The 22,913-nt window shown below is 45.5% G+C and overlaps 1 protein-coding gene across 2 annotated transcripts in view; it reads right to left on the bottom strand.

Annotated features, from left to right (window-relative positions):
• Positions 1 to 22,913, bottom strand: part of LOC146789357 (peroxisomal carnitine O-octanoyltransferase-like) — a 569,137-nt gene that overhangs the window by 113,633 nt on the left and 432,591 nt on the right. For both annotated transcript variants that reach the window (XM_085631299.1, XM_085631298.1), the window contains exons 14-15: positions 3,015 to 3,093; positions 2,827 to 2,920 (exon numbers count right to left, since the gene is read on the bottom strand). In XM_085631299.1, the coding sequence (XP_085487425.1) occupies positions 2,827 to 2,920; positions 3,015 to 3,093 (173 nt within the window). The remainder of the gene's footprint in view (positions 1 to 2,826; positions 2,921 to 3,014; positions 3,094 to 22,913) is intronic.

The following is a 22,913-nucleotide window of genomic DNA, read 5'->3' as shown; positions in this document are numbered from 1 at the left end:
TGCTCATTTCTCCCTGGTTATCCCTTGTCCTGCTTATGTAATTGCCCTACTGCTGTCTTCCCATTAGACATTTTGATCCCCTGTTTTGCCTCTTCACAAAAACGGATGGTTGATTAGATAAAAAAGACCTGGTAGAAGTTGTACACTTTATGGGCTTACCAATAGCACATTGGTAGTGGGTGTGAATGGAGCCCTGCAAAACCAGGTTGCCTACCCTGTCTACCTTTACATCGAGTTCCCTAACAAATCATCACCAAAACACCTCTCAGAATCTAAGTTGGAGGACCAGTTTTTTCTGTTGACTTCTTGGGTTCAGGGTTACAGATTTATTAATAAGCTTTTACACATACTCATACTGAGTATATGGATAGATCATCTCATGTTTGAATGTTTTTATGTCCTACTGGAGTTAGTTGATCTTATTCAGAGTAAGAGGGTGAATTCTTAAATGTCCTTGCTTATCTCGTCCAACTTCTTTTTGAAGAAGCTGATCTCAATATATGTTTTTAAATGATATTCACTGGTTTTAATTTTTACTTGTACTGCATCAGATAAATGTTTAGCTGTGTTAATAATTAAGGTTAATTAATGGCATGCGCATCGCCATTTGCTAAGTGACCAATCTTTTGGGGGTGATTTACTTTCCCGAACCTACCACTGGTAACACTATGTGGGATCTGTCGCAAAAATGCCAAGAGATTTTCTAAATCACAACCATTCAGAAAATGATAAGGAAGGGGTAGTTATTAACAAACTGAACCCCAATAACATGCTTACATGGGCACTTCTAGCAAATTATAAATTTAGGATGTACCATTTAGAAACCAACATAGTTGGGTCTGAACAATGAGACTCCATTGAACCAACTTAATTCCATGAATGCATAACTTAGGACACACATTAAAGTAGTAAGTAGAGTTCCTTTTCCCTCTACTCTGTGGTGTAACACCCTAATGTATCGTCTTCCCTCCTTTATAGCGCTATTATTGATCCTATATGACACTACATCAGTCTTGGAAACTTATGCAATCTTCACTTTCCTTTCATTTTAGGTGATAAGATAAGATACACCATCTTCCTAATTTTAGTGTGCAGCTCTTTGCACTTCCTCAATACATAACAAACGTTTTTGAGGGTATACACAACTTTATCTCAGTGTGCGCTGACATTTTTAAGCCAACAGGTAGTGGATTCTTGCGTATGACCGGCAGTGCAAACTAGAGATACTACCTTTTACATAAACCTTTGATAGACGTATGATGTTTCACAGCATGAAGCGTAAGTGACGCAAAGGACAGGGCTATTGCTTTTCGCCCACCCATGGCAGATGTGTACTGGTGATCAATAGAGCTAACACCAGGAACTTGAAACCAATCTTATACACAGAGGTCCTATTCAGGTGTTTTTGTGACACAGCACCTTTGAAAAAGTAAAAGGTACAAACTGAAGTTATTATAAACAAGCATTTCCACTCACTTTGAGTTAAAAATATTAGTCTAAGCTGACTCTGGCAAACCTTCATAGACCAGGATATCGTTGACTTACAATGTTGCACTATAGGAGTATGGCCCTTCCCTACTCCTATGAAGCATAATAATTATAGGCTTAGGGTGAAAACCAACGTATTTGACACACATTTATCACTTTGGCTTGTAGCGCAGTGTGACACATTTATCTACTTGCATGTTATGTTTATTTATGTGATGTCTGATACATTTTATGTCTTAGTTTACCCCGCAGTTTAAGGAGAGCATATGTGGTGGTGTAAAATTAAGGCAAGGTGCCCTGTCTATTATTTGGAAGCTAAATGTGGTGTTTTTAAAGTTTGTGTGTTGCATACTGCAATCCCTTGCTTGACTGGGCATATACGAGGGTACACAAATTGTGATGTGAATGCCTTAACAGATAGTTGGCTTGATTCACAAAAGTAAACAGAGATGAAAGTCTTACTTTTCGACTTTTGGTATTCACAAAGGGCATTTACTACTCGTAAATTCCCTTTGTAAATACCAAAAGTTGAACTTTAAGGCTTTTGGTATTCACAAAGGGAATTAACGAGTAGTAAGTGCCCTTTGTGAATACAGAAAGTTGTAAAATTAGACCTTCGTCTCATTTTACCTTTGTGAATCGGGCCCATTGTTTCCATCTCCTACGTACACTCAATACCATTCGTGTGTACCATACCGACTAAGTAAGCCAGCATGTTATCTTCTTACCTTTACCCTATTTCAAACTTAGAACTGCTACAGATGAGACAAGTGATAATGATGTTTAGGGGTGAAAATTGAGTCCTAATGAAAACAGTGGACCCCTAAGGGCTGATAATCATACAGCTGAAACATACCAACGATCGGGGCTCTAGGGTAAATAAAATCCAGCAGCATCTACTTTGTTCTTTTTTTAACTGCACCAGGGGCACCCAAAATAAGGGGATGCCAGAGTAGCCTCAAGGTATTTTCAAGTACTTTTGAATCCCCCAACACCAAGCATTATCAAAGCACTCCCTTCACTGATACTGAGCCAAATACGGTATTTAGAATACCAGAATTAGACCCTATGATCAAGCATGCAACTAATAGAGTAAGTTTGGGTCCTTTTAACACAATAGGTGGGTATCTGATAGTTGTAGTCTTGAACATCTCACACAATGACTTTAGTGCGTAGATTTGGGACAACTTAGTTTTATATGATTGAGTCAGAGACTCTGTCTATAGAACATTATCCCTCTCCTCACCTCACATTCGGTGAAGTGTTATAAAGATTTAGACCATTCTAAACATTTTCTCAAGAGACAAAGTTTGTTCAATAAAACAACAACAGATTCACCTTCTTGAGAATGCGGGGTCAGTGAACAGCTCTGGCAGGGGTAGTCCTTCTTCTTTTGCAATACATTGCAGTCCGAAAAGATGACGGTCAAAACCTGTAAAAATAGCCATACATAGTAGGTACACAATCAAATGTCAGTACAAGGGAGAAAAAATAAGTTGAAATCATGTCCAAGAAAAGTGGCCTACCTTTCCCAGCTTGACAATCGTTCATTAATTTGTTGTTCTTTACAAATGCTCTTAACAACAGTTGCTGACGTTCCTGAAGCTGTAGAAAAAAGTTAGAACAAACATCATTAAAAACACAATCTTTTATCAATGTCTAAAATCATTGATATCTGTAGAGACGTGCTGGTCTGGAACAATGCTTCTTCAATCACTGTCATCCATAAATTGTTCTGGTCTGGCACTCTACGCAAGCAACACTCAACTTCATGGAGCTGCTGACATGCCATTTCGCACTCTTTGCAACTCAGCCCCTTCCCTCTCATCGTCAGGCCTCCCGGGCAGGACAAGGACTTCATTTATGATCCTTGCCACCTCACCCATTCAATAACCCCACACCATCTTCTAGGATGACTTCAACCTTCCAGACAATATAGGCTGATAAAAAAGAAAAAAAGGAGACACCCTCTTCAACCTCATCATCACACGCAAAGAGGTACAACACAAGCACACTCCAAAGGCCACATCTTTAACCTTGTCTTCTCAAAATCACCAATAATCTAATGCAAGCCACTATATCCGTTGACTGGCCCAATCTCTTTGCTCAGCATCCTTCCAACAAACAAGGTCAACAGAAGAGAGAAAACAGAATTTTCAGATTCTTCAAAGACTCCTCTAGAGATAACCTGATGGTCATCTCTAACTCTATCAAATCCATGTCTGACGCCAACATCCTTCTTAACAACTTTAATATATATATATTTTTTAAATGTATGTGACATCCATGTCTCACTCACAACAAACAAGTGCAAGCCAAACCTTCAGTACCCCAGCACTCTAAAGGCCTTACTGACAATAAATGATCCATTCACAGCCATTAAAGAAAATGGAAAAAATCAAATCTTGTTGACCTTATGATACTGAAGTCCCTCAGCGCACCTCATAGACAGCTCCTCACATCAACTTAAGCAAAGTACTATACCAACACCATCAATGATGCCACCAACAGAAGCAGAATAAACAAGACAGTCAAGCACAGCATCAACCCCCTGCCAAACCAACAGCACATCAACAACACCAAACGTGCTTCATCTCTTATGCCCACACCTTTCCGTAGACTTCGAGAGGGTCATCCTTCAAATCCCTTTCTCTCACAGATCTTGCTGACATATTCAACTCCCTCAAAGTCACTTCTTAAGAAGATAATGCCTTGCTGTCATCTTTCATCAATACTCTCTCACCCCTACTCACCACTATCAATGTCTGCCTTACTGAAGGCATGTTCCCAAAAGCTCTGACAACAGGCCAGATCCTCCCACTCCTAAAGAAACCAACACAAGACCCTGATGACCTCGCCAACTGCCGCCCATTACTCATCTAGCATTCATTGGCAAGATTATTGAAGAGGTAGTCCATGTTCAGCTCCAAGATCAATTAATGCTAACCATCTCATGCACAATCACCAGTCTGGCTTCAGATCACGTTGCAGCACAGAGACCACTACTCTAAATATCATATACACAGCCCTCCTGACCACAGATGAAGATGACCCCTGCCTCCTCATATTGCTGGACCATTCAGTTGCCTTTGATATATTTGACAGTGAAAATACTATTCAAGTTATTCTAGAGTCTTGAATAGGAATCATCAACAATTCCCTTCAGTGACCCTCCTCCTACTTTTTCTACATCACTTTGTTCAGAAGGGCACCTGCAGGTCTCAAAAAGATAGCTATCATCTACTGAGTGCCCCAGGGTTTCATACTGTCCCGTCATCTTAAACCTCTACTTGGAGTTGCTTGGTGTTCTACTCATAGATAACAGCATAGTGACTCATCAATATGCAAATGATAATCAATGCTAATTGAAAGTCTGTGCTTCAGACATTCAATGTCTGAAACACCACATGCACATCAATCAGATCTGTATGTTCAGCGCCTACCTGAAACTCAACCCAACCAAGACATGATTACTGTTATGTTCCAAGAACAACAAACAAGAAATAGTACAAACCTGTCTCAGTGACATGAACCTTTACAGCTTGGAACGCAAATGTTTACCAAATTCCAAGTCACTTTGATTCATCCTGGACAGCAATCTTACCCTCAAGGAACAAAATGCAAAAACACAAAGACAGCTTGATACTAGCTCTCTTTTCTAAAGAAAGTGAATCAGTTTCTTCCTGAAAGCTACTTCAGAACTGTTTTCTAGCCCTCATACTCATTTACCTGTATGGTGGTAACGTTCTGCTTAACTGGCTAACAAATTCCACACTAGCACCATTTATGGCATTCTACAAATCACAGCATGTCTCATCCAAGGCCTGAAGAAATATTGTCACATGACCACATCCTAAGTGAACTCCATTGGCTCTCCTTGCCAGTCAGCACCATCTTCAAAACCATCTACATCATTTAAAAAGACCAGACATAACAACCAGAACAAGAAGTGTAAAAATGAAAAAACACAAGGCAGCAGATCTTTCCCATTTATGCACCCAGAATCTGTAACAACATTCCCATGTGCATCAGGACCGTGGAAATTCTGCTCCAATTTAGGAAAGAGTTGACAGCACATCTGTTTAAATAACACTACGTAAACCTGCATTAAGGATCCACAAACCAGCTACCTCTCCTGTCACTTGTTGGCTCTATGCTGGTCTTGACCTTGTACAGTGCTCTGCTGACATTTGGCTAGATTTAGCAAATAGAAATTACCACATGCATACAACACATGAAAACATTGGCACATGGAGGTTTTTACTAACCTCAATCATCAAATGCAATGTTACCCCTGGCTTTAGCCTGTTGTGCTAGGTCAATGAATGATGTGTGGAAATGACCAACATAATGCAACAAATAAACAATTAATTTATTTGTCCGGGGTGTGTGAGAGAGGAAATAGATGACATAAAACAAAATACCAAGAATAACTATGTCACTCAAGGAGAGAAGGGGGTTTGCTTTAAGCAGTTTCTAATTTTGAGTCCCTAGTATCAATCAATCAAAAGACCTTTATTCGAATTTCATAAAATCAATAAAAGTACACACATAAAACCAAATTTACACAGTATTCCAAAATACAATTTTAGATTAGTAAAAAGGCAACACAGCTGTTGTTCAGGGATTTTCCATCATTTTACGTACACGTATTATAAGTCTCAGAAAAGTGCTAGTGCGGAAAATTAGTTCGTCCGTGTCCAGGGAAAGTAACATTTGACAGGACTCCCCCAATGAGAGGGGTCTTCGTTTCCTAAAATAGGGTGTTAGAAACCAATTAATGTATTTTAAATAAAATTTACAGAAAAATAGAAAGTGCAATTTGTTCTGAGTGCTGATTCCATCACACGGGCATGGATTATATTCTGTTGAGTGATGGTAGCCCAGTGGAAAACCCAGCAAAGGTTTTAAGGAACCTGCCCTTAGTCGAAATAGCAAGGACCTTTCCCAATTGGACAAGGGAAGGGTAAGATAAAGTGGGAGTGATTGCTTGCACAAATCGTTCTCCATGTATCTAACAATAGTGGGTTTGGGTATTTCCCTTGCCATTCTCTCTGTATCAAAAAGTGCATAAAGTGCTTGTTTGACCTCTACCTTATCTTTGGGTTCGATTCTGGCTGGGTCGGAGAAAAGATCACCCCTATTCACAGAGCTCAGTGTTTTTTGGACTCCGGCGAGCCAGGGAATTGATAGGCCGTGATCGCATTTGAGACACTCTTTAATTATGTCTTGTGTTAAGGAGGCTGAATCGTTCCTCCAAATCCTCAACCAGAATAGGGCTGGTCTGGATTTAATAAAGTCACAGACATGGGGGAGGTTTAACTCTCTATGGCAGATTAAATCAGGGGATGAGATTGGGGCGCCCAGTAATTTCCTGCAGAAACGTCTCTCTTCCCGCTTGATACCGGGACTTTTTCCTGAGCCGCAAACCTCGGCCCCATAAGTAGCTACAGGTATGCACTGTGATCTAAAAATTTTTAAAATAGCTTTTGTGCAGCGCGCATCCAAGATGGTCGCGTGAGCACAGGGCTCCCCGGACCCTCGCTGCTCCTCGGAATTTATCCTGAAATTATCCTGACTTGGCTGACGGAATCTGGAAGGCGAATTCTGGCTGAGCGTTGACCTTCTTTCAGAAACCGAATCGGACCTGGGAATCCTGATCTACGGTGGTTGGAACTTTCGAGGCCCAATCGATGGCTGTGCCCGGTGCGAGGGGGACCTGTGGAGCCGGGGTGTAATTGAACAACAGCGGCAGCGGATCTGTGCCAGTGGCCGCTCCATTACTTTCGGTTTCACTTTTGGATCCCTGAGGGGCTGGAGATCGTAACTGATTGGAGCGGCTGGGTGTTTATCTCCGCTGGATGCCCTTGTCTCCGCTTGCCACCAGTGTGTCCGTTGATTTTGGTTTCCTCGCCCGGCCGCATCACGGTATCTGGTGCGGCTTCTGACTGAGTGGCCGGCACCCCCTTGACGCTGGGCCGGTGGTCCCCGTTGGTGAGCGTGGTTCTCATGGGTGGCAGGGGGGGCCCCGAGGAGCGTAAGACTAAGACATCCCTCCGCGGGGGTCCGGTCCAGACGAACAACATGGATCGCTATACTCAAGGAAGAGGGTCCCCTGGAGCGGCTGGAGCCCCCTCGGACGAAGCTGGTGGTGGCTCGTCCATGCCCTCGGATCCGTCCCTGCAGGACATTATGGGCGCCATTAATGGCATCAAGGAGACTATTGCTACGCAATACGAGGCCTTGGCCCGTAAAATCGACACGTGGCTATTGATGTCGCACTGATTCGGGCGGATCTCTCCAAGACCAACGAGAGGGTTCAATCGCTTGATGTGCGGACGTCCACCCTGGTTACGGATGTGTCGGACCAGCGGGCCACTCTAGGCGACCTCAAGTCGGCCAACGATCTGATGGCCCGGCGGCTGGAGGACTTTGAGGGACGGGCCCGCCGCAATAACATCCGAGTCGTAGGCGTCCCGGAGTCCTCCGACAACCACCCGGTGGATCTCTTGGTGGAAGAGCTCATCCTCAAGCATCTTGCCCCCGCCGGCCTGAGTAAGTTCTTTGCCGTGGAGCGGGCCCATCGAGTTCCGGGCGGTCGGCCGCGGCCGGGGGCCCCCCCGAGGCCCATTGTTGCCAAACTTTTCTACTACAGAGACCGAGATGTGATTTTGCAGGCCTCGCGGGCCCATGGCCCGGTCCGCCATGAGAATGCGTCTATTAACTTTTTCCCGGACTTCACCCAACTTGTCCAGAAGCAAAGGATGGGCTTCCAGGGGGTAAAGCGTCGCCTCCGCGACCTAGGTCTCAAGTACTCCATGCTTTTTCCTGCTAGGCTCAGAGTGGAGCACGAAGATCGGACAATCTTTTTTGACTCTTCCGCGACTGTGAATGACTGGCTTGACTCGCTGCCGGGCCGCGGGGACCGGCCTGGGCCCTCTACTGGTACCGAGGGTGGCGGGTCTCCCTCGGAGTGACTTTGGTCCTTGATTTTGCCATTTTGTACTGTTCGGCTGGGTTCAACTTCTCTTTTGCATTTTGTTTCATTATGATCTATGTGGGGGGCGGCTGGGGACGGGTCCCTCTCCTCCTCCGGGGTCTTTCCGTAGAATGGGGTTTATGGGGCGACAGGCACACTGCAAGTTGGGGTGGTTTTTTGGGTCGCAGGGGTGCAGGGTGGGGGGAGTTGGTAGTTGGGGGGGGTTGGGGGGCTTTGATTTGTGTGTTTTGTTTTTAATGCGAGGTTTTTGTTCTGTTCTAGTCTTGGGCGTTGCGCTATCTGCTGGGGGACCCTTGATCGATTGGAGGGGATGGGGGGGGACGGGTTGAGGTTGATGTCATGGAACGTCAATGGATTGGGGGACCGTATCAAACGGGGTGTTGTGCTGCAGTATCTGCGACGTATGTCTCCTGATGTGGTGTTTTTACAGGAGACGCATCTGGTGGGTAACGTTTGTCATGCCATGAACAGGGGGGGGGTACCGACTCGTTGCCCATTCTGGTTTCACCACTGGCTCTAGAGGGGTTGGCATTCTCCTGCGCTCTTCACTTCCGCTGGAGATCACCAGGGTAGTCCCGGACGACAGAGGGCGCTATGTGGCTTTGACTGGGCGGTGGGAGGGGCAGTCCCTTTCCCTGGCCTCTGTTTATGTTCCCCCGGGCCTCCAGAACTCCACCTTTTCAGACTTGGGTCGAATGCTGCTTGAGCTTCCTGACAGTCTTCTGCTTATGGGTGGGGATTTCAATTCGGTGGTCTCGGGCGACCGGGATCGCCACCCGCCCAGGGCCCTCCCTGCTGCGCAGGCGTGGCTTGGCGGATTCATGGAGACCTTCGGTCTGGTCGATTGCTGGAGGTTAATGCATCCTACACAGTGTCAGTACACTTTTCATTCTGGGGCACATGGGAGTCTCTCCAGATTGGATTACTTTCTTATGCCCGCGGCCCAGACTGCCCGGATTCGAGAGGTTAAGCATCTGGCCCGGGGTATTTCTGATCATTCCCCACTGTGGTTGCTTTTTGACACTGGGACGCGGTCTGCTGGGCGGATCGCTCCTATTAACCCTTGGTACCTGCGGAACCCCACGATCCGCTATAGTCTGGTCAAGTCGATTGACCAATACTTCCTTGAGAATGATGGGTCGGTGATGTCCGCAGTGTCCCTGTGGGAAGCTTTTAAGGCAGTACTCCGTGGGCAGGCCCTATCCCAGATTGTGGTGGCTAAGAAGGTTAAGACGGAGGAGGTGGAGAAGCTGGAGACCGACATCTTGGGGTTGGAGGCGGCCTTGGAGACGGGTGTCTCTCCGGATGGGCTACATGCCCTCAGCCTGAAACAGTTCGAGTATAAGTCCCTTGTTACTGACGCTGCCCGGACCATGTATAGGGAGCAGCAGGGTAGGTTGTATGATGCTGAAGACAAGGCTGGTAAATTGATTGCTTGGCTGGATAGGAAGGAGAGAGTGAATCGTGTGGTCCCAGAGCTCAGGGTTGCGGATGGAGTGTGTGTGACTGAGCCTGGCGAGATTGTGGAGTGCTTTGCTGACCACCTCCGGACGGTGTATTCCCCGGTGTCTGACAGAGATGAAGACGACTCTCGTCTTCTACTACGGGATATTGTCCTGCCCGGCTTATCCGTCGAGGACCGTGAGCGGTTGGATGCCCCCTTGGCCGTCGATGAGATTGCTGCCGCGATTGGCTCCCTTCGCTCGGGCAAAGCTATGGGCCCTAATGGCCTGCCGATCGAACTATACAAACTACGCCCGGATAAAATCGCGCCCTTCCTCCGTCGTATGTTTCAGGAGTCGAACGAGAGGGGTTCCCTTCCCGCCGACCAGCGTCTGGCGACTATAGTCGTGATTCCTAAGGAGGGTAAACCACGTGACCGCTGTGCTTCATATAGGCCTATCTCCCTCTTAAACGCAGAACCCAAAATCCTGGCTAAAGTCCTCGCCAACCGCTTGCTGAGCGTTATCTGTGATCTGATTCATCCGGATCAATGGGGCTTCATCCCCCACCGTAATACCGCTCTTAATCTGCGGCGTCTGCACGGTGTCCTAGCTAGGGCGAAATACTTTTCTGAACCAGCCGTATTGGTTTCATTGGACGCCACCATGGCCTTTGATACTATCGAGTGGCCATTCCTCTGGGCGGTCTTGGGGAAGTTTGGCTTTGGGGAGGGATTTCTTAGCTGGGTGAAGCTTCTTTATGCCGGACCAATGGCTCAGGTGGTTGTCAATGGGCGGGCTTCCCGGCCTTTTGCTCTCGGGAGGGGCACTAGGCAGGGGTGCCCGTTGTCCCCTCTGCTTTTTGCTCTGGCCTTAGAGCCGCTCGCCGCCTGGCTCCGCTGGGAGCCCTCTATCAGAGGGATCCGGTGGGCCCCGGGCTTCGAGGATCGGGTCTCGCTGTACGCGGATGATATTCTTCTGTACCTCACCTCGCCGCGACAGTCACTTAATGTTCTCTTTTTTTTTTTTTTTTTTTTTTTTATAAAACCTTTATTTAGCACTGTGTACAAGACAAATACGGGCCTACAACCATCCGGCCGGCCTCGACACTTCTGATGCTTGATAGCAAAGTATACGTCCACTCGGTGGCACGGCAGCACATAAAAGCATACGACCTATGTTGCAAAATCCACGTGCACTGAGTGGCAGGAGACAGTAAGGTTAATTTTAAAAAGTTTTAAATTTAAGGAAATACAGAGCTAGAACGGATCAGTGCACAGAACAGACATACGATAAATGGGTAACATCCAACAGGAGAGTCAACTAACAGGGAACATATCAAAAATGGCGGCACGAAACTATAATACCAGGATATAGATACGCAGCGAAATGTGCCTCCCAGCCGCTACCCTCCTAACACCATTCCCCCCCACTGACCCTAGAAAAAGACGTAGGAAAAGGACGGAAGAAAAAAAAAAAAGAAGGCCCATAGTAACAAAAAACGTATCGAAGAAGACCCCCCACCCTACACGCATGCCGAGGCTATGGCCTACCCCCCCCCCTAGCTACGTGTCTGTCGCCCCATAGGAACCCGAAATATAGAATTAAGGAAAGAAGAAAGGAAAAAAGACCATAAAGCGGGGAGGAGCCCACCACACTGCCGAACTCCCGGACTCCCGCGCCGCCCATACATCCTGCGCCATGTACAGCACAGTATCAAAAGACCCACTTAAACCCAGTGGTCCCGATTCAATAACACCCAGCACTTCAGCACTTCACAAGTCCTCCCCCCGGCAGAAGAAGGAAACAGGAGGCGAAATCACAGCGACATGTAACAAAAACTGGTCATTAGGGACTACGCATCCAAAATTACAAAACGTGTATCAGTCCAGGGCCCCGTATGCCGATCCAACCAAAGCGACAACCGGCATGCCATCACCCCTGTCCGGACCGGCAGATATGATTCAGGCCCGTCCATTGCTGCGAGTCACCTTCAGCCAGGACAAAGAGACAAGATGGCCGCTCTCGAGGAAAGGGGACAATGAAGACGTATCGTACCGCAGGGTCCCAAACGCAGCAGTAACATGCCACAGAGGCTCGAGCGATAGGTGCATTCAGGGTAACAACTGGCAAGGGAAGTGAAAGGCTAGGTCTCAGCAGGTAGTTCGTAGGCAGAGTCACGACGTTCAAAGTGAAGGGTGTCCCTGCAACTGTAGCCGTGTCGATGGGTTGACGCGTTACATTGTAGCCAGGAGGACTCCGCGCCACCGTCCCCTCACTCTGCGACATTGTTTCACCTCCAGGAGAAAACAGGGGCGGCGGGGGATCCTCCAGCCGGGGACGTCCCGTTGCAAACAGTGCCTCATCGATTCTCCGGGTCAGCGCCCGGCAAGTACTCTGCATTGCCACTTTTAACGCCACGAGGGCGGCCAATACATCCCAACAGGTCGGGTCCCTCTGTACCAAGCATCGGTCCGCACTATCCCGCTGTTCCTCCGATGCGGCAATCAGCTCCGGGGCACATGGGCGCGCAGACACTGCGAGTCCAGGGTCAGCCAGCGTCTCAGCAAGAAGAGCAGACGCCATTGTCATCTCCACTGCGGGCAATTAGTGACGGGACAAAAATGACTACGATCCGAGGATGTAGACACCGGAAAAGCGTCGTGCTCCACTCGGGAACTGCAACGGGCGAGAGCGCCCCACGGCCACCGCGAGAACCGGCCGCTCGCCGCAGGAAGACACTACAAAATGGAGTCCGCTCGCTTGTCTTCAGGGTGGCGGAGGAGAGCTAGTATTAGGGGGCTCCGACGTCGTCCACACCACTGCCGTCGCTCGGGGGAGTCCGACCCGGACGTAAGGGTCTGACTCCAGTCGCACGGCCAGCGTTTCCTCCCCCGCAATCACCCGCAGTACTCCAGCTCAGCACCCCGTCCACATCCCTCGGCGTCCAGCGGCGGCCATCTACGCAGGGACCCGTGGGAGCGCCGGAGGTCGTAGTAGACACCGAGTCAGCTACCAAACCCGCCGACAAAGGTGTCAGGAAAACGCCAGTCACTTCAGTGCCGGTAATCCGCGGCGGTTGGGCGGCGCAGGTCAGGAGAATTAATCAGGATTAACAAAAGAAGCCGGACGGTCCACGGAGCCGGGAGCTCAGGCGTCCGTCCCGTCGGCCATCTTGGCTCCTCCCCCCACTTAATGTTCTCTTTGATGTCCTCACCTCCTTTGGGAAAAACTCGGGTTTGATAATTAACTGGTCCAAATCTTGCGTGTACCCTCTCTCCGGTGGCCCTCCCGTCTTGCCGCCTCTACTTCCTATCCAAACGTCCTCCTCCGGCTTTAAGTACCTGGGGGTGTATGTTTCGTTGGACCCGGCGGTTCGCTATGAGCAGAACCTCCTGTCTCCACTCTGACGTTTGAGGGTGGATACGGCGCGTTGGTGTAGGTTGCCCCTGTCTCCGCTTGGTCACGCGGCCCTGTTTAAAATGATGTCCCTTCCCAGATTTCTTTACGCACTACAGAACTCATTTGATGTCATTCCGGTGGCCTACTTTCGGGAGGTGGAGAGCCTGCAGAGGAGACTGGTCTGGGACGGGCGGGCGCGTATCGCTCTGGCAAAGCTTACTCTCCCCTGGTACGACGGGGGCATCGCGCTTCCTGACATTAGACGGTACTATTGGGCCTCCCAACTGTCGGCAATTAACCATGCCACGTATGCTCCTGGTCTGAACCCGGCGTATGAGATGGATAAATTCCTGCTTCCCGGCGGTAATTATAACAGAGCACTTTACTCCCGATCTGCTGGTGGTACCCTCACGGGCCCTACCAAGATTGCGGTAAGGGTGTGGAAGGCGGCGAATGTAGCGATGGGCTGGAGTGAGCGTTTAACGTGTGCTACTCCCTTGTTTGCCTCAGACCGCCTGGGGAGCCTTTGGACGACGAAAGGCTTTGAGCACTGGGACACGATCGGTATTAGCAGAGTGGGGGATCTGTGGGTTAAAGGCGCGGTCAAGACCTTCGCGGCGCTCCGGAGCGAGTATGAGCTTAGTGAGAGGGAGTTTTTTCGCTACGCCCAGGTTCGGCATGCCCTGCTCTCGGTTTTTGGGGAAGGGTCCACGGTCCCTGTTTCTTCGCCCCTCGAGGACCGCATACTCGACGGTCACGTTCCCGATAGTACTATCTCCTTGATCTATAAAAAGTTGATAAATAATCGGGCTGACCTCTTGGTGCGTCTACGGGAGGCATGGACGGGGGATGGGGTTGAGTTGGACGACGAGGACTGGCAGTCCGCGCTGTCATCTCCTAAGGAGGTGGCCATCCCGGCCCGTCTCCGTTTGGTCCAACTTAAGATCCTCCATCGCGTTTACGTGACGGGCCCCCGTTTGGTCTCGATGGGGTTTTCTGAGGACTGGCTCTGCAAGCGTGGCTGTGGGCACAGTGCCACCTTTCTCCACATCCTGTGGGAGTGCCGCGAGGTGGTGGAATACTGGCGTCAGGTGCATGAGGTTATGAGGCGAGTCACCGGGGTCACGCTGTTGCCGGAGGTGCGTCGTTGTGTGCTGAATGTGTGGGAGCCCAATGACTATAACGCGGCCCAGACTCGGTGGGCGGCCCTGGGGAACATGATAGCAAAGAGGGACATAGCGCAGCTTTGGGGTTTGCAGCGGCCCCCCACCGTGTCTGTCTGGAAGGAGAACATGGACTGGTGCATGTTCAGGGAAAAGACTGTTTATGTGGCTCGTGGTAAACCCGGGGCTTGGAACAGAATTTGGGGGCAGTGGAATGCGTATCGTGGAAGTATTTGTGCTCCCCCCCTGGTGGAAACGTCTGATGTAGCCATGTCCCCCTGATCCTTGATGGTTCCTTACTTATTTGGCACATCTGAGTATAGATTTGTATTTCCGTCTCTCCCCCCCCCCCTACCTCTTTGTTTCCCTGCTTTTTGACTGCCATCGGGTGGTCGGATATGGACGTACCCCTGCTGTGGCCCGACGCCCATCTTATGTTTTCTTGCCTCGCCTTTGTTTTAAGTTGTTATTTATGTTAAAAGGGTGTATCCTGATTTCCTCTATGTGCAGTCTGCTCTTCTGTATTGTGCGGAGCCCCGGTGGGCCAGTCATCGTGATTGCACTGTGTGATCTTTTACCTACTAGCGGCCGGCCCTGGTGGTTGTAGGCCCGTGCTTGTAACCTTCTTTCTGCACAATAAAAAATTTTCAAAAAAAAAAAAAAAAAAAAAAAGAAAGAATTAATCCAGTCGTGGAATTTCGGCTGCATAAACTTGCAAACGGGCAGGTGTTAGGAAATTGTTACACTGTAGAAATGGAATGGTTACAATATTAAACTTAGTGAAACAATGAAAAAAAAAATAATAAAAAAAAAAAAAAAAATTGCTTTTGTGGGGCCTAATTTCTTTGGACGAGGGAGGCTCAATATTAAGTTGGTAGCTTTCGAGAACTTGTTCATGGCGTGGGCTAAATGCCCACTCCATGAGCCGTTCGCAGCGAAAACTAACCCTAAATATGGAAAAGGGTTTACAGAGTCTAATTTATCTGACCCTATATGTATGGTATTGAGCTTCCGTTTCCCTGGCCCACAGGACATAATAAAAGATTTTTTAAAATTAACGCGCAGATCCAAGCCCTCCACATGGTCTACAAAAGTCTCTACAAGCAGACGGAGGGCGTTTGGGGTGCGGCCCATGAGGACCGCATCGTCTGCATATAAAAGGACTGGCAAGGGATACCCCTGAATGTTAGGCACATCTTTAGTTGCTTGTTTTAGGGCCTTTGCTATACCATTGATATAAATAATAAACAGCAGGGGTGCTAAAACGCACCCCTGCCTAACCCCCCTACCAATCTTTACTGCTCCAGATACCTCACCACCCAACCCAATCCTTACTTGTGCTTTGAGGTCAGTATGGAGGTGAGCCAGGAAATGTACGAGGGCCTCATCCAGACCATAACTGAGAAGCATGGACCACAATTTGGTTCTGTTGACCAAATCTAAAGCGGATGAGAGATCCATGAAGGCGCGGTAAATGGGGGATGATCGAGCAACATTATACTTATCAATTATTAGTTTTAAATTCAGACATTGCTCGACCGTGCCCACCCCTCCCCTAAATCCCTTCTGACACGGGTCCAATATACCTAGATCTTCAGTCCACTCTAAAACCCTGTTGTAAATAACTCGCCCCAATATTTTAAGAGTGTTATCCAGGAGCGAGATTGGGCGATAGTTGACTGGGTCTGATCTATCGCCCTTTTTATAGATTGGAACTATGATACTGGAGGTCCATGTCTTAGGGATAAGCGCTTTTGACAGGCTATTAAAAACATTAAGAAGAATTGGTGCCCATAAGGCCAGGCTGTGCTTAATGACATCTATGGTGAGTCCATCTGGGCCAGGGGCCTTGTTACCAAGACTCTCTCTAATGGCTATCTCTACCTCATGGAGATCAATCTGCAGATTGCGCGACTGTCCCAAATCTGGGGTGATTACATCCTCAATCGGGGTAGCATAAATCTTGGAAAAATGGGCCTCCCAGGTGCTACTGGTTATATTGCAGCTAATTGGGGATAGATGCTTGCCCAAGTCCCGCATTTTCCCAACGGCGGACCAGAATGGGCCACTGCTCTTCTGGTTCCCACTAACAACCAACAATTCCCATTGTTCCGTCAGCAATGCGGCCTTCCTCTCAGCTATTTTTAATTTATACCGTTTCCTGGCTAACTGGACCTCTACTGGGTTCCTTGGCTTGCTTGTCAGTGCCCTACGTAATTCCCTGTTTGCTAAAGAACAAGCAGAGTCGAACCACCTTGGGTCTTTCCCTTTTGAGGGTGGTGGGGCTGACAAAGAAGTTTTTATTACTGAGCACAGTTTATCAAAATCCGTGATTATTCTATCACAGTCCCCGTCAAATAGTGAACAAGAATTAATTGATTCAGAGTGATTGTTTTTCACGCTATCAAGTATAGCTCCACAATCAATTCCACTCCATTTTAAGGCCATCACCAGATGGTGTAATGTCTCTGGCACCGTTTAGGTTAGCAAATACCGGACTGGGGCCTAAATGTAGAGTGATTACAAGGGGATTATGATCTCCAAATAGTGTCTCTACTACTTTAGGGTCTGTTACACGGTCTGTTAGGTAGGAGGATGTGAAAATATAATCAATGGTTGAGCAAAAGTCCCTGCCTCTGAACGTGGGGGCGCTAGCCATCCTAGGGGTTTGGCTTACTTCCATAACATTGCTAAGGATATATTCACTTAGCATGTTGACTAGCTCAGTGCCTCTGCGTTCTGCTGGATCTAGATGGTTTTTATCCACAAGCCAGTGCTTTTTCGTAATTTTGGCGTTAAAATCTCCCCCAATTAAAATCCCTGACTCCTCTTCTAGACCTATGTTTGATTCAAGGTGTCGTAAGGTGTTGGAGAGTGCTGTGTAATTCCTATTCGGTACAGAGTGAAAATCGTTGTTATAAAAATTAATTAAATAGATCTTGGTCTTTCACTTATATTCAAGGACCTGAATATTTGGATTCCCTTCTGACAGATCCTTAATAGTGCCACCTGCCAATATCCTAATTCCAATAAAAAGGCCTCCCACTGCACGCCCAAAAACAGGTTTCGATGCAGTTATACTAAAGCAATGGTAGCCCTCTAAGTGCAAATTCTCCACAGCCCATGTCTCTTGGAACATGACGATGTCTTTACCATCCAATAACTGTACCCATTGAGGGTCGGACAGTCTTGATTTAAGTCCGGCGACGTTCCAACTAAGGATTGTTAAATCGAAGCCGTAAGTGGGGCCCAGGGGTTTATCCCCTGCGCTCTGTTTAGGTTGGAATGGTGGACCTGTTGTGTCCTCACGTATGGCTAATGGTGGGGCAATAACATCCTGTGCTGTCACTAGCTTAGTAGTGTCAGTTTGTGTTAAATATAAATATTCCCCAATGGCAACGGCTACCTCTTGCGTTCAGTATTACTTACAATATTCCCCAGTCAATCCTGATCTTCTAGGTATGAAAAAGCAAGATCAAACCGATTGTAGGTTGGGGTATTGTACGTATACCTTGGCTCATTGTGGGTCGTGTTAGGGATTTGAATGGTCCTCACATAGGGCCTATCATTTAAAGTGTACTGGGGTGCAGTGGGAAATAATTGCTGGCCAATCCTGAAATCAGGGTTATGATCCTGATGGTACAGTCGACTATCATTTCTAATGTTAAAATTTGAGTTTATACAATATCCTAGGGAATCAATCCCAGAATTAAAATTAGGGTCTATTAGGTGCCTATAAAAGTATCCTAGGGGAAGGAGAGTGGTGTTATATTCCCATCGTGAGGGCTGTGGAGCTTTTGCAAGCGTGGATTGAGCCCATTGCGGGGCCCACCCAGCCCACTCTTTGGGTATGGATAATCTCCCCTGCGCCTTCCATTGGGAAATGACAATTTCTGGATAACCAGTGGAGGGTTCTATTTTTAAGAGTTATAAAATTTTCCTCTTGGTCCTTTCTTAGTTTAGGCACATTAACTAGGACCAATACATAAGCTCCACACTCAGGAGGCAAGCTAATACGGGCCGGAATCTGTCTTGTGTTAATTAATGTAGGTTGGTCCGGCTTAGCTAGAGGCGAGGTTAGGCAATTTCGCTTATTGATACTATCATGTCTAGGTTGTGCCTTTTTATTTTTAGTGCCTTCAAGAGTAGTAGTCTTAGTCAGATTCGATTTAGGTACCCCAGTAACCAAGGATTCCGCATTGGGTGGATTGTTACTTGTGCTTGGTTTTAGTAAGGGCGGGGGCAAGGGGGCATTTGTGTGGACTTTTTTCGTGTTAACCACGATTGATTGAGATTCATTTGCAGTAATTGTCCCCAAATCTGGTATAGATTTATGATTGCGCCCAATGCCCAATTTTGTTACATAATCATCCAATGCGGTCAGCTTCTTTTCTATGTTCAAAACTTGTTGATTTAAGGGCCCTAAAAGGGTGGTTATCAGTGTCTCCATTCTCCCCCAAAAGTCCCTAGTATAAAATGTGTGTAATATTGTAGAATCAATAATGACAATATTTTGGCATCAGATGATATAACTGATGGGAGGGCGTGGCTTAGCGCCTATTGAAGATGGCGTCAGGAGCTCCATCGCACCTGTGAGGTATTTTTCATCACATAACTACAATTTCATCACCAGACTGCGGCTTTTAACTTCCACATGATGCGGAATACTTCTGGAACACGACCACTTTCACAGGTACCAGCTTAATGGACTCTTTATCATCTTCACTGAAATTAATGCTTTCCAGTCCGAAGCTCCAGCTGCGACCACTATCTTTTCTCCACATATGAGGTATTTTTAAACTGCACACACATCGTGCTTTGGTACTATTGGCATAGCCTTTTAACTGTGCATCCCTCATAAATCTTTCTGCTGTTATGTGTGATTTGTGGGACGTTTCACTTTATTTGAATGTATCTTTTCAAGTCAGCATTTCTATTTTCTGAAGCAATACAATAGACTGCCTTGTGAGACTGTTTTAACCACATTTTAACTACCGGTCATTTGGAAATAATTAAATACAGCTTCCCTTTATTTTATATTTATGTATGGAGAAAATTAGGAATTTAAAATTACACACCCCTGGCATGGCACACTCTCAGTATACAGTGGATAATAAAAAAGATTTTTCTTTACTGGCATCCAATATGGAACATCCTGATATGGTATCTCAAGATTCTCATGTGTCCTCCTCCTCCTGCGCCTCTACAATTTCTTCTTAGCATCCCCTCTAAAATACCAACTACAGCTCCGCTAACAGCAAACAAAACGACCAAAAAAGATCCTCCATCACCTGTTAAACCTATTTCCTCTGTCTTAATGGAGCTCCTCCTAGATGAGATCAGTGCCTTGAAGCCCTACATGGAAGAAACTAATACAAAGCTTCAGTGGCTAGACAACAAATTGTCTCTGATGGAAAATAGAGTTGCGGACATAGAACATTAGATGCTTTCTATTGAGGATACTGCTCATGATGTTACGCACCATAAAGCGGAAGCGACATACCTTAAGAAAGTTACTGAAGATTTAGAAAATCACAATAGGCGTTATATGCATAGTCTTGCTGAGGAAACGGAGGGTTCTCAACCTATTTCCTATCTCCAAAATGTTCTCCCACAAAATGAGGACATGTCTGAATCCACTAAGCTTAACATACTATGTGCTCATAGACTTGGTCATCGATCTAAACATGCCTCCTCATCACAAAAGCCTTGGGGTGTCATAAGATTTTTTCTGTAATATCAGGATCTTCTCACAGTTATCAAGGAAACAAAAAACAAAGGATGTGCTACTCAGTCAGGAAACCCATTATATTTTGTTCAACATCTGGCTAAAGCTACAGCAGGCAGACAGAAGAAATTTCTAGACATGCGACCTGCGTTACGTTCCCTTGAAGCCATATTTGGTCTTTTCCATCTGTGCTTCTTTAAAGTACCTTACAATAACAAAACAACGACTTATGAAGATCCCTCAATGGTTCAGAAATGTACTGACAACTTTAGAATGGAAACAAAGGACACTTCTAAATACTCTTTCACTTGAAGCTTTTATATAACTTTCTTTTTATGTTTCAAGTTGTTGTTGCTGTGTTTTTTAAAATCTAAGGTAACCTGCTATTTAACTTCATGTTTTATTAGTCTTTTAAAGGTTACATTTTTGTATAAGATAATAATATATATATCTTTTTCTTCACTTCATAGGTACACCTTTTTGTGTCATGTCCAACAAATCCTCCTATTTGTATACCCATATCTATGGCCAGAATGTCTCCACTTCGGCGGCCTCTGGAACCCGGTTGTTGTCATCTTCCCTTTTTTGGTCGCACCACTCCCAATCATTTTGTCCTGGTATTTAGTATGTATTTTGTCCTATTTTGTTTCTGTCAAGATTCCTATTTCTTTTATCCTTTTCATGTTTTCTTTTCTTTATCTGCATTTCCTTTTCTTTCCTTCTATTTTCATACTTTCTCATGTTTTCTCTCTTCTATTTTTCATATGCATCGTCATGGTCCTTCTCTTTCAATATGTTTTTGTTGTTTATATTTCTCTCATTCCTAAGAAAGTTTAATTATTTTACTCGATTAAACAATTCATGTCATTGTTATTCTCCACTTATGGAGTACGCTAATTTCACTGCAATTCTTTATTCAAGACTTTACGCGTTATTACTTGGAATGTGCAAGGGTTAGGTTCACCTATTAAACAACAAAGAGCTCTTACTCATTTAGCCAAATTAAATTTTGATATTGCTTTTTTACAGGAAACACATGTTACTGAAAAAACTTTTTAGAGAGTGGTTGAGATATGCATTGTCCTCATTAAGTAACGGAAAATGTAATGGAGTTGTAATTCTGAGTAAAGAAACTTTGGATGTTACCTTGTTATAACATGAATCAGATCAAGAAGGTTGGTGACTTCTTGTAAGATTACAAGTAAGCAAAATACCAATATCTGATTTTAATACTTATGCACCCACACATCCTAATAAAACATTTAGGCCCTCAATTACACCCAAACTGATGTCTATTTCTGATGACTACTAGTTTTAGGTGAGGATTGCAATCTGGTAATGAATCCTTTTTTTAGATCACACTTCCAAGTCTTCTTTGGTCCCTTCCTACATTCACAAACAATTCACAGCAGCCATCAAACAACGATCCTTTATTGATTCCTCCAGAATTTGCAACCCCTATTTACAAGAATATACTTTTTTCTCACCTGTACATTTATCTAGGATAGATCACCTTTTTGTTTAAAAACCCTTATCTCAACACATCTTACGAGCTGAGATAGGCACATTTTAATTTCAGATCATGCACCGGCAATTCTAGATATATACCTCCTTCCTCATCCCCCCAAAGTTAGATGTTGGTGCTTCAATACTTCACTTTTAGTGGATGCCTCTTTCCCACTATGTTTGATACTTTTATAATACAATGTTTTGCTGTGAATGAGTCTCCCGATTTATCATTTCCAATTATGTGGGATACATTCAAAGCTGCTTCTAGAGATATTATCATTACTTATGTTTCCACAAAAAAGAAAATAAACTCAAAAAAGCACTGGATTTAATGAAACATATTAAACTCTTAGAACAATCCAACTCCGTAACCAAATCTAAGACTTGTATAGATAATTTAATTTAAGGACAAATTTGATTTCAATAAACTCTCCACAGAAGAAGCTAATTCTTACCTCATCAAATCTAGTCCCAGATACAATGGTGGTCAAAATAAACCAGGTAAACTCTTAGCAAATTATCTTAAAATTAAAAAGGAAAGAGCTAAAATAGAAACTATTTTAAGAGATGATCTCATACCTCTTTTTAGAGACAATGATATCCTTTATGAATATACTGAATTCTATGAAAATCTTCGTACACCAGAATTAGATCCTCTACAATCTGATATGAACTTCTTATCTTTCTTCTATCCATATGGAATTTAATTTACCTAATGATTTGTCTTCCCCTTGATACTGATATCACAACTTCTGATAATCGTACTGCCATTAACTCTATTAAAAATAAATAATGATCCCGGGCCTGATGGTTTTCCTTTTGAATTCTCCCTTCATTTCTCTAAGCAATTCATCTCTAACTTACATTGATTACTTTCTTTACTTCTTCCAATTCTGCTACCAGGACATTTCAAGAAGCCTTAACATGCCTCATACCAAAAGATAATAAGGATTATAAGTGATGCAAAAATGATAGACAAATTTCCTTAGTCAATTCTGATAATAAGATTTTTGCGAAGATTCTGGTGTTATGCCTTAATCCTCCCCCCCCCCCATTTAATTGGCAATGAACAAGCTGGTTTTGTTAAAGGTAGACATCTCTTTCATAATACCAGGCTTTTCATTGACATTATGAGTAAATCTAAAGCTTATAAACATTCTTTAGCAGCCATTTCCTTGGAT

Source organism: Triturus cristatus, chromosome 10 (assembly GCF_964204655.1).
Source record: "Triturus cristatus chromosome 10, aTriCri1.1, whole genome shotgun sequence".
Lineage (NCBI taxonomy): Eukaryota > Metazoa > Chordata > Amphibia > Caudata > Salamandridae > Triturus > Triturus cristatus.
This window is presented reverse-complemented; position numbering and strand designations above follow the sequence as displayed.